This window comes from Pelecanus crispus, chromosome 19 (assembly GCF_030463565.1).
Source record: "Pelecanus crispus isolate bPelCri1 chromosome 19, bPelCri1.pri, whole genome shotgun sequence".
Taxonomy (NCBI): Eukaryota; Metazoa; Chordata; class Aves; order Pelecaniformes; family Pelecanidae; genus Pelecanus; species Pelecanus crispus.
In genome coordinates, this window is record NC_134661.1 from 7,708,750 (window position 1) to 7,724,364 (window position 15,615).

Consider the following 15,615-nt stretch of genomic DNA (forward strand, 5'->3'; position numbering starts at 1 on the left):
TAATTACAGGCCTGCTTTGTACGAAAAACACCGTCCCAGCCCCTTGCTAAGAGGGCTTTGAAGAGAGGCTTTCCAGCCTGAGCCGGGTGGATCAGTATTCACTGCAGGACGGAGTTGCGCTGGTCTGAAGCCATCAGCTTGCCCTCGGCAGAGGACCCTGTTGCGGAGGAGCGGCGTCCAGGGCACAGGAGGCAGGGCTTTGTCTGGGGACACAGCACGGGTTTGTTGGGAAAGTACTGGGTTGGAACAGACTGGCTCAGCGGGCAGAGCGGGCGCGCCAAGCCCTGGCCCCCCAGAGCGCGGGCAGGGGGTAGGGACAGGGCACGGCTTTTCTGAGGTCGTCTTACGTTTTGGATTACCGATGTGTTTGCCCTTGCACCTCAATTTCCCTGCGGTGCTTGAAGCGTGAAAGGGGGGGGAATCGCCACAGGTTAAGCGGAGGGTGGAAGCTCTGGAGGTGTGTTCTGTACCGAATCGTGAGCTTGCGTCTGAGCGCCGTAGACCGTTAGACGAACAACGAGGTTTACTGAAGTTGGAAGCTGCATTTCTGCCCCTGTACTGATGGTGCTAGAACCGGTTACACAAGGGAAAAGGACTTTAGACTCCAAGACTTCGTAAATGAGTAAAAGCAAGTAAATGTTTACAAATAGCGTTGTGTAAGCCCTTCTGACAGGGCTGTTTGGAGGGCTCACGTAGTAAACTATGTCCTGAGATGCAACCGCTCGCGCTGCCTTCCTCCTGGCTTCAGTAACCCACTTGGAATCAGGCCTGTGCCGCTTCGGTTCCAGGCAGATTTGCCATCTAAGCTGCCTAGGTACCCTCACCTACAATTAAATCCTGCAAAACCTCGGCGTACGTGCCGCTAGCACGCTGGCGCGTAGCGCAGCTCCGGCGTTCCCAAGCACGCCATGCACCGAGGGGCGAGCGGGGAGCCTTGCCCCGGCTGAGCGTGGCTCCTCTCTTTGAGCGCTGGTGCTGGCGGCTGGGCTCTCTCAGCTGCATCCCTGGGTTTTCCCACTGTTTTCCCTGTGCTGCATTAAGAGGCCGCAGCTTCTCTCGAGGCGGGGGGTATCTTCTCTTCTGCCCCAGCTCACCAAGCGTGCTCTCCCTAGAGCGGGACGTAACTTTGCAGCGGCTCGGGAGCGTTTGTGCCTTCCGAGGGAGCGTGTTGACCCCAATCAAAAAGCCCTGGCTTGTCTGCCGAGCATCTGCCGGAGATGGCAGCCGGAGACCGTGAGAGCGTCGACCAAGTCTGTGTTTAGGTTGTGACTACACCACCCTTGAACAGCTCTGCTCCAGTTTTGCTCCAACCTAGCCGTCACAGGGCTGGGAATGCTGCCCATGGGAAACCTGCCTCGCCTCGGCACCGAAGGAGCTGAGCTGGCGCCGGCGGCCCTGCCCGCGGTGCCAGCGTCACATGCCGCGCCGACACAAAGGCCGCCTGGCACAGGAGCCCCGGGCCCTGTGGATGCGGGGATGAAAGGCTTTCCCGCTGCTGGAGCGGGCTGAGGGCGAGGAAAGGAGCGCGAGTTCAGGCCGGCCTGCCCCTGCGGCCTCAGCTGCATCCCCGGCGATGGGAAGCGTGGGGTTGTCTTTTGGGTCGGGGCTGTTCCAGGCCGGGGGGACTCGTCCCCCCGTGCCCGGTCACCTGCGGCGCAGGGGCTGGTGCCGGGGGCTCGCTGCTGGGCCTGGCTGCAGGAGCGCTTCTGCACCGGGGCTGTTTGTAGAGCTGGAGAAGCGGGCTGCCGGCCCAAACAACTGTTCCCACAGTTGGAGCGGCGTCCCGAGCAGTGTGTGGGTGGCACTGCTCCGCCAACATCTGTTACCTCATGTTTTCCTTCTCGCTTTTCCGGGAAAGCTGTTAACCGCACGTAACCCCACGGTTGTGCAAAAGAAGGGGGAGGCCGGCTGCATCCCCGACTGCCCCGGGACAGGGTTCCTGCAGGACTGCCGTGTCTCTGAGGGAGGAAGGGCATTGGGAGCAGCGCGCTAGCTGTGCTTGCGTGCCCGGGAGCGGCGTGGAGAGCTCGGGTGGCGGACTGTGCCGGGGATGGGATCTCTTTACGGACAGGTCTCTTTGGGGAGCATCTTTCTGGCATCTGGCAGTTGCAGTCCCAGCCAGGAGGTGTGGTGTTCCGGCACAGCAGGAGATTGCTTCCCGCTAGCCAAAGCCCCATAAAAGCCGATAGCTCCGGCCGGCCGGGGGATCTACCTGCAGCTGTGTCATTTCAGGGCAGCTCCCTAGCCCTTGCGGCTGCGTGTTTGTGCTCTGCAGGACTACTCGCCAGGAGTGAGCTGTTTACATGCATCGGGCCCAACAATAGGCTTCTCCCTACCTCAGGACTTTATCCAAAACATCGTGTACTTGATGACAAGAAGTTTTGCTCGATAGGAATGTAGCCTTTACCCTCGGTCATAAGAGCTTGCGGTGCAGATGGACTTTGCCAGGCAGAACACTCATGCACTCCTACAGCCAGATTGTAGGAGGGCAGGGAGAAGTCATCTGATAAAAGCGAACATCCTGGCCAACTCTTCCAGCAAGATAATGTTGCTTACAATTGCCAAGGGGCCCTGCTAGCACATCCCGTGGTGGAGGCCGGGGAGTCTCTTCTCCCTCTGCTCTTGTGTAACGATGTGGGCAACGCGGGGAGGAGGGTGAGCTCGGGCTCGAGGGGAGGGCGGCCGTGCTGGGAGACGGTCAGGAAAGGTCTGCGTCCTGTGCTGTGGTGCTTCTGCCCCCGTCCCCCCCAATTTTAGGCTGCTTTTGTAGACCTGATTGGAGGCAGCTGGCATTGAGATCTTCTGGGATCTTTGGGATCTCAGTGCTGGGGGGGGAAGCCTGCCCAAGTGCCATCGGGGGGCTTGGGTGCTGTATCGCTTCAATGAGAGCAGCCAGGGGCCCCTTTCCACCCGGCCAGCAGCACGCTGCCCCACCAGCGGCGAGCATTTGTTTGTGCCGTCGCATCTCAGACCCGCGTTTTGTCGGTGGCACGCGTCGCCAAGAGCTGCGGGTTCCTTGCGCTAACCTGTCGTTTTTCTGTCTTGTCTGATTTTTAAGAATCCATCGTAGGGAACTGTATGGACAGGAGCTCCCCCGGCCAAGCGATGCAGGTGCCTGACCACAACGGACTGGGCTACCCTGTGCGACCCGCCTCCAGCGAGCACCCGCGGCCCAGGACCCTGCAGAGACATCACACCATTCAGAACAGCGATGATGCCTACGTAGGTTTGAAGAAGCCTGTGCCTGGCGGGGCTTAAGGCAGCGCAGAGCTTCCTTCACGCGCGTGGGTTACGTACGAGGTGCCGCATAGGCAAGGCAGCGGGGGGACGCGTCAGTCCATCCCCTGTGCTTAACACCAAAAACGTTTTCGTGGAGACTGGCAGGGAGGTGCTCCTCCTTTGCTCATGGTTTTCCCCAGGGCTGGCTGCTGTAGCCGTGGCATCCCTTCTTTTTCCCCCAGGGTCCTTCTGGTGAGGCGGCCTGCGCTGCCCCAGGCCTGGCTCTGGCCCTGGAGGGCTTTGCGGACACACCGAGCCCAGCTCGCGGTTTTGCAGTGCTGCTAAACGAGCTGGCCCTGGCAGCCCAGACCTTGGCCAAGAGCAGAGAGCAGCTGCTCCGTGTCCCCCGTGTTTTGGGCTGCTGGCAACTGTCCTGCCCAAATCTTGATGTGTTCTTTGCCGCAGCTGCCTCGTGCTATGAACGAGAAGGGCTGTCCCCTAGTTCGTCCGGTGTAGGTGTGGAAGGGGCTTGGACTGTCCAGTCCGTTCTTGTGTTGCGGGGACACAGGCTGCACCTAAGCTGCGCCTGACGTACAGTTTGTACTTGTACTTGCAAACCCTCGCTGAAGGCTTGCAGAGGCTCCCCGGGCAGCCTCTCGGAGCTGGGGGAGCAGCAGGGCGCCTCATCCCGAGCCCCCTTTGACTTGCGTCCTGCCGCCTCTGCAGGTGCAGCTAGATAACTTGCCTGGAATGAGTTTAATGGCAGGAAAAGCACTAAGCTCCGCTCGGATGTCTGATGCCGTCCTCAGCCAGTCGTCGCTGATGGCCAGTCAGCAGCTGCGCGACAGGGAGAGCGAGGGTAAGGACCTGGCCGAGCTGCGGAGACGTGGCACGGCGCGTCGGGGGCTGGGCCGGGGCCGGGGAGGACCAGCTTTTGCGGTCTGTGTCGCCAAGCCGCTTCTCCTCTAAATGAGCAGCGCCGGCGGGGCACGCGGGCTGCGGGGCAGCACGTGCTGACGGAGGGCAGCTCCTTGGGGGCTGCTGTCGGTCGGAGCCTGGCTGGTGGGAGCGGCGATCGAGGCTTCCTGGAGAAGCACGGGGCAGCTCCGCCAGTGACGTGACCCTTCAGGCCGTGGCAGCCTGCCTGCCCCATCCGCGAGCCGGAGCTCCGTAGTGCTCCTTGTGCAAACTCTGATGCTGTTCTTTGACCTTACAGAATGCGGGGAGAGTTTGGAAGGTCAAGAGCATCCCAACCTGGGTGATGGCAACCAGCATCTAAACACCTCCTGTTACCCGTCGACGTGTATTACAGACGTCCTACTGAGCTACAAGCACCCGGAGGTGCCCTTTGGGATGGAGCAGGCAGGGGTGTAACCAGGAGGGAGTGAGTATTCGAGCCGCCTTCTCTTCCCCGCTGCGTGCCTGGGCTTGCCTCCGTGGCAGACCCCGGAGGCCTGTTGGCCCCGCTTTCGCGTGCGCCTCCTTCCCTGTCCCCTTGCTCCGACGGGAGAGACCCCGTCGGCTCTGAGCTTCCGCGCTGGCGGCTGCCTGCTGTCCCCCGCGTTCGTCCAGGGACAGCACCCTCCTTCCCAGCCTTTGCTGCTCTTCCAGAGCGCCTTTGCATCGGCAGTAGCTCGCGGGTCTGCACTGGGAATGCGACGGAGGGCGGTGGCGGCGGAATCGCCGTTCTCTTCTGTCTCCTAACGCCCTCGCTTTTTCTCTCTCTTGCAGGTTTTGCGTACAGCTTTGAAATGAAAAGGTCCATTTTAAACCAACAGTATCTAGCAGCATCGCGCCAAATTGCCGTAGTATTTCTGACTAACTGGAATACCATGGCCCCTTTCCTCATAATCAGTTCATCCAGTGTGTTGTTCCTTTGGTTTCTTTAATTTTTGCCATGTTTGCCTGTAACTCCAGCTATCACGGAAATAACCGGAGAACCTGAGTCCTACACGTCGGCAGAGGATTCACGGAGCCTGAGCACTGAGTCTGGTTTGGGGGGCTTTTCCTGACCAGGGCCAGGCGGGCCCCCGGGGGCCGCTCCGGCCCCCCGCCCGCCTCCGCTCCCGGCACAGCGAGCGGATGGGACTGCCGCCTCCCCGGGCGGGGAGAGGAGCGGGGGTCCGACGGGATCCCCAGCCGCTCCCCGGAGCCTCCCGAGCCTGGCAGCGCTGGCGGGGGGCGAGGACGGTGCCAGCCCGGCCGCGGCCCTTCCCGTGCCCCGCGCCCCGGCGGCGGGGAGCACCCACCCCTGGTGCAATACGCTTCTTGTCTCATCTTCGTCCGCTTCTGTTCCTTCTCCCCGTTTGTCAGAGTGCTGGAAGGGTCACCTCTTCCCCGCCCCCTCCTGAGCTTTTCTTTTTAAATCCGCATATGACTTGGGTTTTTCTTCTTTTTCCTGGCTTAATGTAGGGAAGACAGATTTTTTTTTTTTTTTCTTCTTCCGTTGTTTTCTTAGCTTCTCCTCCTGATCATGTAGGAATTGTTTTTTGGTAAATGTTGTTTTATTATTATTGTTATTAATAAAAGGCAAAAGGAATTTCTGTTTGAGAGAAATTTTTAACTAGATTCTGTTCTATATGAATTGTGACTTGCACCTTTTGTTCAAAGTATTTTATTTCTTTTAATGACATTGTACTTGTGACCGGTTTTCTCTCTCGTGCCAGTGGCGACAGTGGTATTCTCCTTTATAGAGTTCAGACGTGCATAGATCTCTTCTTTGTCCTTCTTGCCATCCTTTCCTTGACGGATAGAGCGTGAAGCCCCCCCCCGCCCCAGCTGGGGCTCGGGAGCGCTTGGTGTCATCGTTGCCTTCGGGACTTTACAAGCTACAGCTCAAATTCTTCTTATTGACACTTTTCTGGAATCTTTTTTAAAAAAAAAAAGAAAAAAAAAAAAGGAAAAATCGACCCAGCCCTCCTGAATTTGCACAGAAGGAAGTGTGAAACCAGCACGGCAGAGGTGACTTTGCTATCCTTACCCACGCCTCTTCCCGGCCTCCCCCTTCTCCCCTGCCCCGGGAAAAGAACGCTAACCGGCTCTGCGATCCCGAAAACCGGAGAGGGTGCCGGGGCACCGCCATCCGCTTGCGTTTCCTCCCCGGTGACGCGGGGAGCCCGGCGGGGCTCGCCGGGCCCGAGCGGGAAACACTGAAAGCCTCGCGCTCTGTACCTTTGGTTTGTTTTCCTTTTGTTTACATGACACTGTATTTCTGGGAGAGTCGACGGCCACCCTACAGCAAGCATCCGAAACAGCAGGGACTCGCTTAACCGTGCCATTTCGCAGTATCACACTTTTTTTTTTTTAATCATTGCTTTGTATTGTAGTAATCAATACGCGCAGTATATGTTGAATGTATATTAATATACTTTGCTATTATTTCTGTTTTTTGGAAATGTCAGAAGTATTTTTTTTTCTTCCTCATTTATGTTGGACTAAAAAAGTTTCAGTAACTCTTCAGTCCATTTTTTTGTGGGTCACTTGCAACTAGTCAATTAGTTGGACAGTGGGATCATGACAAATAAAACCATGATTATGATCTTCCCTGCTCTCCTGTTTGCCTTGTTGCTCAACGCCCGCTGCGGAGGTGGAACAGCCTCGGGGTGGCCGGGGGCGAAAGCTTAAGGCGTGGCCATGCTCGCTCCCGAGCTGCGGTGTTCTCGATCCGGACCCGTCGCCTCCTCTGCGGAGGCTCGGCCACTGCGGTGCCACCGGCAGCCGGGTTCAAGTTTTGGTTCGGCTTTGCTGAACCCCTCGGCCGTGCTGTGGCGATGTTGGGGATCAAACCCACGTTATCAAGCACATCCTCCGAGGGCTGGGTGCCCAGCGAGCCGGCCTGGGCTCGGGGCCGCAGAGAGCCGGTGCTGCTCTGAAGCAGGGCGTTTCCCGCATCGGGCAGTTTCCCCGTGGCATTAACCGGCTGCTGCCCGCTCCCTGCGGCGCTGGCTGGGGGCCGTGCCCCCGTTGTCCCCGTCCCCTCTCGCCGCGCGGCTTCGCCGGGGCTCAGCCCTGCGCCCTCGGCTCCTGCGGGTCCCCAGGCTGGGGGTGGGGGGCCGGGGCAGCACCTTGGTTTGGCTGCAGAGCGGCTTTGGGCTGGGGGCTGGGTTGGGGTGGCCGTGCCGGGGTGCTGCGGCCAGGCTGGTGTCTGCTCCGGGCTGAGCCTTTGCTTCGCCGGTCCCCAGGGAGGGCTGGATGCAGCGGGAAGAGGGGGTGATGCGAGCAGCGCGGGTCTCACCAGCCCGGGGAAGGACAGGGCAGAGACCCACTGTGGTGGTGAGCGGAGGACGAGGGGTCTGGGTATGGCAGGCCAAATCCCCGCCGGTATAAACCTTGTCCCCGGGCTGCCGGCCAACCCCCGGGGGCTGCCGAGAGGCCCCGGCGAGGCCGCAGCGGCGAGCAGGAATCTGGGTCACCGGGAGCGTAAACAGGCTCCTTGGCCGGCGAGCCGCGTCCCGCAGGGAGCTCCTGTTTGCTCGCCGCCCCTGCCAAGCCAGCGCTCCTCGGCGCTGGCCCACGCGCGCGATCCTTGAACTCTACGCGCCACATCGCCCGCGCCGGGGAGCGATTTCTTGGGCTGCAGCACTGGCTTATCTCCGGTGGGAACTGCCCACTCCTGCATAAATAGCGGCGGTGGGGAAGCGGCCGGCTCAGACGGGACGACCGGCAGCACGGCAGCGGCAGGAGAGAGCTGGTAAGAGCCCGGCTGCTCGAGGGGCTCCCGAGCCCCCGTGGCACCGCGGGGGCCGGAGTCCTGCCGCTGCCGGCACGGGGAGGGGGGCAGCGCCGGGGCAGGGGGCTCGGTTCCCGCCGGGGCTGCCTTCGCCCGGGGCTCCCTGCACCCAACTCTCTTGCTCTGCCCGCAGGTTCAGCGCCAAGATGAGAGCCGTGGTGGTGGCCCTTGCCCTGCTCTGCCTGACGGGTAGGTCCAAACGGGGCTGGGGCAGCGGCGGCCGTAAAACCCCTGCGGGACGGAGCAGGACGGGGCAGCCGAGCTCGCCGCCAGCGCTCCTGGAAGCGCCGGGCTTCCAAAAGCACTTTGCGAGTCAGGCTGCAGCTGAGCGGCTCCCGGTCCCCTCCGGAGCCGGGCAGGTCCCCGGTGCAGCGCCGGGAGGGCGGCGGGGCTGGAGCCCTCCCCGCCGCGGTCCCGTCGGGCAGCCCGTCCTGAGCGCGCTGGGCTCTCCCCGCAGGCACCCAGGCCCGCTACTTCTGGCAGCACGATGAACCCCAGACGCCCCTGGAGCGCCTCAGGGACATGATGGACGTGTACCTGGAGACGGTGAAGACCAGCGGCAAGGAAGCCATCGCCCAGTTCGAGTCCTCCGCTGTGGGCAAACAGCTGGAGTAAGTGTGGGGGGGTGCGTGGCGGGGGGCCGGCGGGGGTTCCCCGGGCGCCGTGCCTGACCCCCCCTCCGCTCCCCGCAGCCTGAAGCTGGCCGACAACCTGGACACGCTGGGCGCGGCCGTCGCCAAGCTGCGGGAGGACATGACCCCCTACTACAAGGAGTTGCGGGAGATGTGGCTGAAGGACACGGAGGCCCTGCGCCAGGAACTGACCAAGGATCTGGAGGAGGTGAAGGAGAAGATCCGGCCCTTCCTGGACCAGTTCTCTGCCAAGTGGACGGAGGAGCTGGAGCAGTACCGCCAGCGCCTGCTGCCCGTGGCCCAGGAGCTGAAGGAGCTCACCAAGCAGAAGGTGGAGCTGATGCAGGAGAAGCTGAGCCCGGTGGCCGAGGAGGCGCGGGACCGCCTGCGCGGGCACGTGGAGGAGCTGCGCAAGAACCTGGCGCCCTACAGCGAGGAGCTGCGGCAGAAGCTGAACCAGAAGCTGGAGGAGATCCGGGAGAAGGGCATCCCCCAGGCCGCCGAGTACCAGGCCAAGGTGGTGGAGCACCTCAGCAACCTGCGCGAGAAGATGACGCCCCTGATGCAGGACTTCAAGGACCGCGTCACCCCCTACGTCGAGAACCTCAAGACCCGCATCCTCACCGTCCTGGACGACATCCAGAAGAGCATGGCCTGAGCCGCCGGCCGGCGCGGCCAGGGACTGACCCCGGTCCCGCTCCCGCGGCCGCCCCGGGGCCGCTCCTCACCCTGCCTGGGGTGCTTCCCCCCCGGGGGGGGCTCCGGGGAGGGGCTGCGGGAGCCACGGGCCAGGCCAGCCCCGGGGCGTCCTCCCTGGGGACCCCCCTCCTCCCCTCCCACTGCCTCCCCTCCCCGAACCGGCCTCGCTCTCCACTTTGCCTGTCTTTTGTCAAATAAACCTGACTTAAGTTATTGGAGCTCGCTCAGTCTTTGCAGTGGATGCTGGAGGGGGCTGCCCGTGCGCAGCGCCGGGGGCAAGGGGTGCTCGGGGCCGGGGGGACCCGGTGGGAGCTGGCAGGGGGGGTGCCCCGGGCTCTCCCCGCCACCGAGCCCAGCTCTGCCCGGGGTGCAGCCGGGCTCGGCCCCGCACGCGGCTCTCCCGGCACAAGGGGCTCTGCCGGGGTGGCGGAGCGCAGCAGGGGCTGGTTTGGCAGAGGCTGGACCACCCCGGCTTGCGGGAGCGGCACTCGGCTCCTGCCACCCGGGACACATGTGCGTGGGGTGGTGGCCCCACGGCGAGGGGTCCCGGCGCCCCGGCAGAGCCGTGTGCAGCCCCGGCGTGGGCGTCTGTCCCAGCCCTTCCTCACCCCGCGGTGCACACTCCTCCTCGCCGCCCCCCCCAGTGACGCCGCCACAGCCGCCTGCTTCAGCGCCGCTTTATTGCAAGAACCGTGACAGAGGGTGGGGAGCAGGGGGGGACCCCAGCCCGGCCGGCCCCTGGCCAGCCCCCGGCGGGGCTACGCAACCGGCGTCCACTTCCAGAGATCCGCCAGCCGCTCCTTCAGCCAGGCCAGCCGCTGCTTCCCCAGGTCGGCGTTGTCCACCAGCCACTGCCTGCAAGGGGGGGGGCTCAGAGCGGGGCGCCGGCTGGGCTCCCCCGCGGGCGGCGGGGCCGGGTGCCGGGGGGACGCGGGGGTACCTGGCCTGCTGAGCCACCTCCGACTCCTGCAGCGTGCTGAAGGCCGTCTTGGCCATGGCCGTGGCTTTCTGGGCGTACTCCTGCACCTTCCTCAGCACCTCCGGCTCCTCGGCCGTGTCGGCCCCTGCAAGCACAAGCCCCGTGGCCCTGTGCCCCCCTTGCCATGCGTGCGACCCAGCACCCTGCGCCCGCTCCCCCCGCAGCCCTCGCCCGCCCCTTACTTGCTCCCGCTGCCAGGACGGCCACACAGCCGAGCACGAGCAGGAGCGACGCCTTCATGGCTGGGGAGAGAGCAGAGCACGTGGTGGGGTCCGGGATGCGCCCGCGGGGGTCCCGACCCCGTCCCCGTCCCCTTCCCGGCGTGACCCTCGCCAGGGGCTTCCCCACTCACCTGCGCCGGGCTCTGCTCGGAGGGGGCAGCCCCAGGCTCCCTCTTTATACCCTCCCCGCAGCCGCCCCTGGGGGGGCTTGCGCAAAGGTCAGGGGCGGCGGGGCTGGCTGGGGGGGGGCACGTCCGCAGGCACCGTTCCCACTGCCAGGTCGCTGTGGAGGGGCCTGCCTCCCGGCCACGAGTTGGGAAATCCCCTGGCGACCGAGGCTGCCGGGGGCTCCCCACGCATGTGCGTGCCCGCGCGGGTGCACACGCGTGTGCGCGCCGGTGGGGAGCATGCCGCGGGCGGCACAAGGGTGACATCCAGCGGCACCGGCCCTGGGCGCGATGCCACCGGGCTGGCTCTGCCCGAGGGCACCGCGCGGCCGCCTGCGCCGGGCCGCTGTCCCCTCCGCCCCAGGGTCCCTGTCCCCGGGAGGGGCTCAGCCCCGGGGTGCCCCCGCGTCCCCCCATCCCCTCCCTGCCCCGGCCCCTGGCACGCCGCCGGGAGCTGGCAGGGCTGCGGGTGATGTCAGGGCTGCGCGCGCGTCAGGCACTTCCACGTCGCGACCTTGCTAAAGTCCAAGCCCAGGGCCCGTGTCACAGGCCTGCGTGGAAGTCGCCGAGGGCACTCAGGCTGCATAAATAGCGGCGGGGTGCTCCCCGGAGCAGATCTCTTCGCCTCCGCTCTCCGCTGCCGCAGCATCCCCAGCGCTCAGGATGTCTCCGAAGGCAGCCGCCCTTGTCCTGGTGCTCCTCACAGTCGCAGGTGAGGCCGGCGTGCGGGTCTGCCCCGGGGCAGGGATGGCCCTGGGGACGCGAGGACCTGATATCCCCGGGGGAGCCACCGAGCGGGGGGCCGTGCCGGTGCTGATCCCGGCGTCTGCTTGCAGGGGTGCGGGCTAATGCCAACCCGGACGAGGTGGCCAGCATGCTCTGGATGTACTTCATGGAGCTGGGCAGCAATGCCAAGGAGACGGTGGACCAGCTGCAGCAAGCCGAGATCACCAAGCAGCTCAAGTGAGTGGACGCACCGGGGGGTGCTGGGCAGGGCAAGGGGCGGTGGGCGCGCCGGGGTGCTGACGTCCCTCCCTCTCCCCAGCACCCTGCTGCAGAGCAACCTGCAGAGCGTCAACTCCTATGCCGAGGACCTGCAGCGGCGGCTGGTGCCCTTCGCCACAGAGCTGCAGGCGCGGCTGGCGCAGGACTCGCAGCGGCTGAAGGAGCAGATCCGGCAGGAGCTGGCGGAGCTGCAGGCCAAGCTGGCGCCCTACGCCGACGAGGTGCACCAGCAGATCGGCACCAACATCCGCCAGCTGCAAGCCAAGATAAGCCCCTACGCCGAGGAGCTGCGCTCGCAGGTGGACCGCGGGGCCGGCGAGCTGCGGCGGGCACTGGAGCCCTACGCCACCGAGCTGCAGGACCGGCTGCAGGACAATGCCGAGAGCATCCAGGCCTCCCTCAGCCCCTACGCCGAGCGGCTGCAGCAGCAGATCGATGGCGGGGTGGAGAGCCTGAAGGAGAAGCTGGCTCCCCTGGCTGACAACCTGAAGGCGCAGGTGGGGCAGAGCGTGGAGGAGCTGCGGCGCGGGCTCAGCCCCTACACCCAGGAGGTGCAGGACAACCTGAACCGGCAGCTGGAGAGCCTGACGGCGCAGATGGAGCGGGTGGCCGAGGAGCTGCGTGCCCGCCTGGCCGCCAGCTCGGAGGAGCTGCGCGCCCAGCTCAGCCCGCTGGCCCAGGAGCTGCGGGAGGCGGCGAGCGGCGATGCCGAGGGCCTGCGGCAGCGGCTGGCTCCCCTGGCCCGGCAGCTGGACGAGCGCGTGGGGCAGTCGCTGGAGGCATTCCAGCAGCAGGCAGCCCCCTTCGGCGAGGCCTTCGGGCGGCAGCTGGTGGAGCGGCTGGAGGAGATGCAGGGGAAGCTGCAGTCGGGCGCCGCCGGCGTGGAGGACCACCTGGAGCTGCTGGAGAAGGAGGTGCGGGAGAAGGTGGCCGCCTTCCTCAGCACCGCCCAGCCGGCGGCGAACTGAGACCCCCCCCGAGTGCCGCGGGGAGCAGGCACGGGGCGGGAATCCGTGCCCCCGCGCCGGGAGCTCGCGGCAGAAATAAACTGTCCCCTTGCCACGCATGTGCTGGTCTGTGTCCGTCCTGCTCCGCAGCGCCTCGCCATCCCGCTCCGGGACGGGCAACGGGTCTGGCTGCTCCAAGGGGAGTGCATCACCCCTGAATTTGGGCACCAGGGAGAGGGAACAGCGGGGAGGCCCAGCGGGCGGGGGGCTTGGTGGGAGCAGGCACCTCGTCCCCGTGGGGACCGTGCCCAGATGCTGCCGGGGCCGACCCCGCGCCTCCGCATGAGCAAGGGAGCCGGGTGGACTTTGGTGCCAGAGGAGCACTGGTGACCGCTCGATGCGTCACCCCTGTGGTGCGCTGGACTTTGCCCTCCGCCGCAGCGCGCCCGTGCCCCAGCCCCGCCAGGGAGACGCCATCGTTTGCTGCGTTGCTTCAGTGCCAACGTCCCAGCACTCGCCCCATTTGAAAACCCAGCGTCTGCGGCCGGCATTCTTCACGGGGATGACACCCGAGCTGAAAACACTGCCTTTTTTTTTTTTTATATCCCTGGGGGAAAGGCAACATGCAAAGGAAACACACCGAAATGCGGCGGGTTTGGGGAAGCGGGGCCTTGCAGCTGGTGTTTTGCAAGTGGTGGAAGGCGCAGGTGTGGCCGCTGCGCTCGTTTCGCCCTTCCCAGGCACAGCTGGAGCCGGGCTTATCCTCCCACACCCACCCTGGCCGCATCCCGGGGGTCTGGGCTCCCTTTCCCTATGTTTGGGCTGCGAGTCTCTGCCACGGGAGCTGCCAGCCAGCGAGCCGCAGCTGCTGTCCCCGTCCCCATCCCTCACCACCCCGGCAGCTCCCACCCGCTCTTTGCTCTGCCACGCAAAGGTCGGCTGTGAGGGCAGGGTCAGCCCTGTCCCGGGAAACCTGCAGCGCAAGCAGCGAGGCTGCCTTATCGCTGGGAAAACAAGGGCCGATCCGGCGTCTGGCCGGCGCTCGGGGTTAAGGCTGCCCGTGGCCGCAGCGAGGCCCGGCTGGCTGGGGCGGTGGGACGGGAGCGGCGCGGGGCAGGCGAAGGGGCAGCTGGCGGTCAGATGACCCACGTCACCCCTCAGGAACGCCCGCAGACCTCCACGTCGTGTTTACAGGGAGTGAGGTCCAAAAAGCCTACCCCCGCGGGCGCACCTTATCGCCCGCGCTCCTCTGCGTCCCGCCGGGTGGATATAAAGGGAGCCGCGGGCCGGCTGCCGGCAGGAGGGACGCGGGAGGCAGGCGGGAGCCAGGCGACGGGCAGGGGCACCTCGCGCCCGCTTTAACTCTCTCTGGCTGGAGAAGCTGGGCGTCGTTTCAGGTGAAACGTTTTCACGTTTCACCCCAGGAGCGAGGGTCCTTGCGGAAAGCAGCGAGAGGCACAGGCAGCACCGATCCGTGAGGCCCTCGCACACCGGCCCGGCGGACCATGCCTCTGAAGGCTGCGCTTCTCCTCGCCCTCCTGGCCACCCTGCCGGGTGGGTGCCGGGCAGCGGAGCTCGCTCGGGGCGGCCGGCGGCAGCGGGACAGGGCAGAGCTGGGGCGGGCAGTGCCATGGCCACCCCGCTGACCTGCTGCCCTCCCGCCCGCAGTGCCGCCGGCCGAGCCGGCACGGAGCGGCTTCTGGGAGTACCTCAGCCAGCTGACCAGCGCCAAGGCCGGCCCGGAGCACGGGCAGAGCGGCAAGGCGGGCAGGGACGTGGCGTGAGTACCCCGCGCCGGGGGCCAGACTCGCGGCGCCTGCCGTGGGCGACGCCTGCGCTCCCTCCCCAAGCTCCCCCCGGGCCCACCAGCACGCGCTGGGCCCCGTGTCTCTTCCCCCCACGCACGGGAAGGGGCCAACAGCTTTTATTAGGGGTGTGTTCAGGCAGCAGCTGCGGTGAGTCGGGTCTGCACAGTAACCGCGTGTGCCGTCTCGCGCAGAGACCTGAAGGGAAGCGCTCGGGATGGGGTCGGCCACGTGGGAAACTTCCTGGAGAAGCTGTCGCCCCTCGACAGCGGCCTCCAGCCCCGGCTCTACCACGACCCGGACAGCCTGCGGAAGCTCCTCAGGAAAGAGTTGGAGAGCCTGAGGGTGAAGCTGTCCCCGTACGTGGATGAAGCCCACCGCAGGGTCGGCGAGCACCTGGAAGATCTCCGCCACCGGCTGCAGCCGTTCACGGAGGAGCTCCTGGACCAGGTGTCCCTGAAAGCCCGGGAGCTCCGGCGGCACCTTATGCCCAGCCGGGAGGTGACGGCTCAGCTCCTGGAGGGCGCGGACGAGGTCCAGAGGTTCATGGCCGACTACGCTGCCAAGATCGCGTTCCACACCGAGCAGGTGAAGGACATTTTCCACCCTTACGCGGACAGGCTGGTGACTGAGATCCACCGCAACGTGGAGGAGCTGCACCGAAACGTCGTCCCTCACGCCCAGGCCAGCCCGGAGAAGCTCAACCAGTACATCCAGGAGCTCTCCGCGAAGCTGACCCAGAACGCGAGGGACCTCCACCGCAAGATCCAGAGGAACCTGGAGCAGCTCAGGGTGAAGCTGAGCCTCCGCCCCGGGCAGCCGCCGGCCCCCGCGGGCCGCTATGCCCAGGAGCTGGCGCGGGAGGCGCAGCGGCGGGTGGAGGAGTTCCGGAGGGACACGCACCTCCAGATCCGGGCCTTCACCCGGGCCCTCGACCAGGAGACGGAGGAGATGAGGCTGAAGCTCTCCTCCTCCTCCTCCTCCTCCTTCTCCTCCTCCCCGCCCCCCGTGGAGGACCTGCAGGCCCGCCTCGACGCCCTCTGGACAGACCTGGCCCGCAGCCTGGGCGAGCGGGGCGGCGAGGCGCGCTGAGGGGCCGGGGGGGTGGGGGGCGGAGGGCGCCGGGGCGGGGCGGGGCCGGGCCGGGCCGGGGCGGGGCCGCTTCTGTCGAGACGAATCGCGATAAAAGGGCCGCCATGGCGGAGCAGGCCG

General features: G+C 65.5%; 5 protein-coding genes across 9 annotated transcripts in view; 4 read left to right on the forward strand and 1 right to left on the reverse strand.

The window, feature by feature from the left end:
• Window positions 1–5,222, forward strand: part of SIK3 (SIK family kinase 3) — an 87,464-nt gene extending 82,242 nt beyond the window's left edge. For all 5 annotated transcript variants that reach the window (XM_075723240.1, XM_075723241.1, XM_075723242.1 and 2 more), the window contains 4 exons: window positions 3,059–3,222; window positions 3,946–4,078; window positions 4,436–4,603; window positions 4,951–5,222. In XM_075723240.1, coding sequence (XP_075579355.1) covers window positions 3,059–3,222; window positions 3,946–4,078; window positions 4,436–4,593 — 455 coding nt within the window. In that variant the 3' untranslated portion in view covers window positions 4,594–4,603; window positions 4,951–5,222. The remainder of the gene's footprint in view (window positions 1–3,058; window positions 3,223–3,945; window positions 4,079–4,435; window positions 4,604–4,950) is intronic.
• A 2,872-nt stretch (window positions 5,223–8,094) lies between these two features.
• On the forward strand, window positions 8,095–9,238 carry APOA1 (apolipoprotein A1). Its single transcript, XM_075723321.1, has 3 exons — window positions 8,095–8,137; window positions 8,406–8,559; window positions 8,641–9,238. Exons 1-3 carry the CDS (start codon window positions 8,095–8,097, stop codon window positions 9,236–9,238), a joined length of 795 nt encoding a protein of 264 aa, XP_075579436.1.
• A 799-nt stretch (window positions 9,239–10,037) lies between these two features.
• Window positions 10,038–10,498, reverse strand: APOC3 (apolipoprotein C3). The gene is made up of 3 exons (XM_075723418.1): window positions 10,441–10,498; window positions 10,220–10,343; window positions 10,038–10,134 (listed from the first exon to the last, which is right to left on the reverse strand). The coding sequence occupies exons 1-3, from the start codon at window positions 10,496–10,498 to the stop codon at window positions 10,038–10,040; spliced, it is 279 nt and encodes a 92-aa protein (XP_075579533.1).
• Window positions 10,499–11,109: 611 nt separating this feature from the next.
• Window positions 11,110–12,619, forward strand: APOA4 (apolipoprotein A4). The gene is made up of 3 exons (XM_075723357.1): window positions 11,110–11,358; window positions 11,483–11,609; window positions 11,692–12,619. The coding sequence occupies exons 1-3, from the start codon at window positions 11,310–11,312 to the stop codon at window positions 12,617–12,619; spliced, it is 1,104 nt and encodes a 367-aa protein (XP_075579472.1). The 5' UTR covers window positions 11,110–11,309.
• Window positions 12,620–14,103: 1,484 nt separating this feature from the next.
• On the forward strand, window positions 14,104–15,495 carry APOA5 (apolipoprotein A5). Its single transcript, XM_075723413.1, has 3 exons — window positions 14,104–14,152; window positions 14,267–14,378; window positions 14,598–15,495. Exons 1-3 carry the CDS (start codon window positions 14,104–14,106, stop codon window positions 15,493–15,495), a joined length of 1,059 nt encoding a protein of 352 aa, XP_075579528.1.
• The last annotated feature ends 120 nt before the right edge of the window (window positions 15,496–15,615 follow it).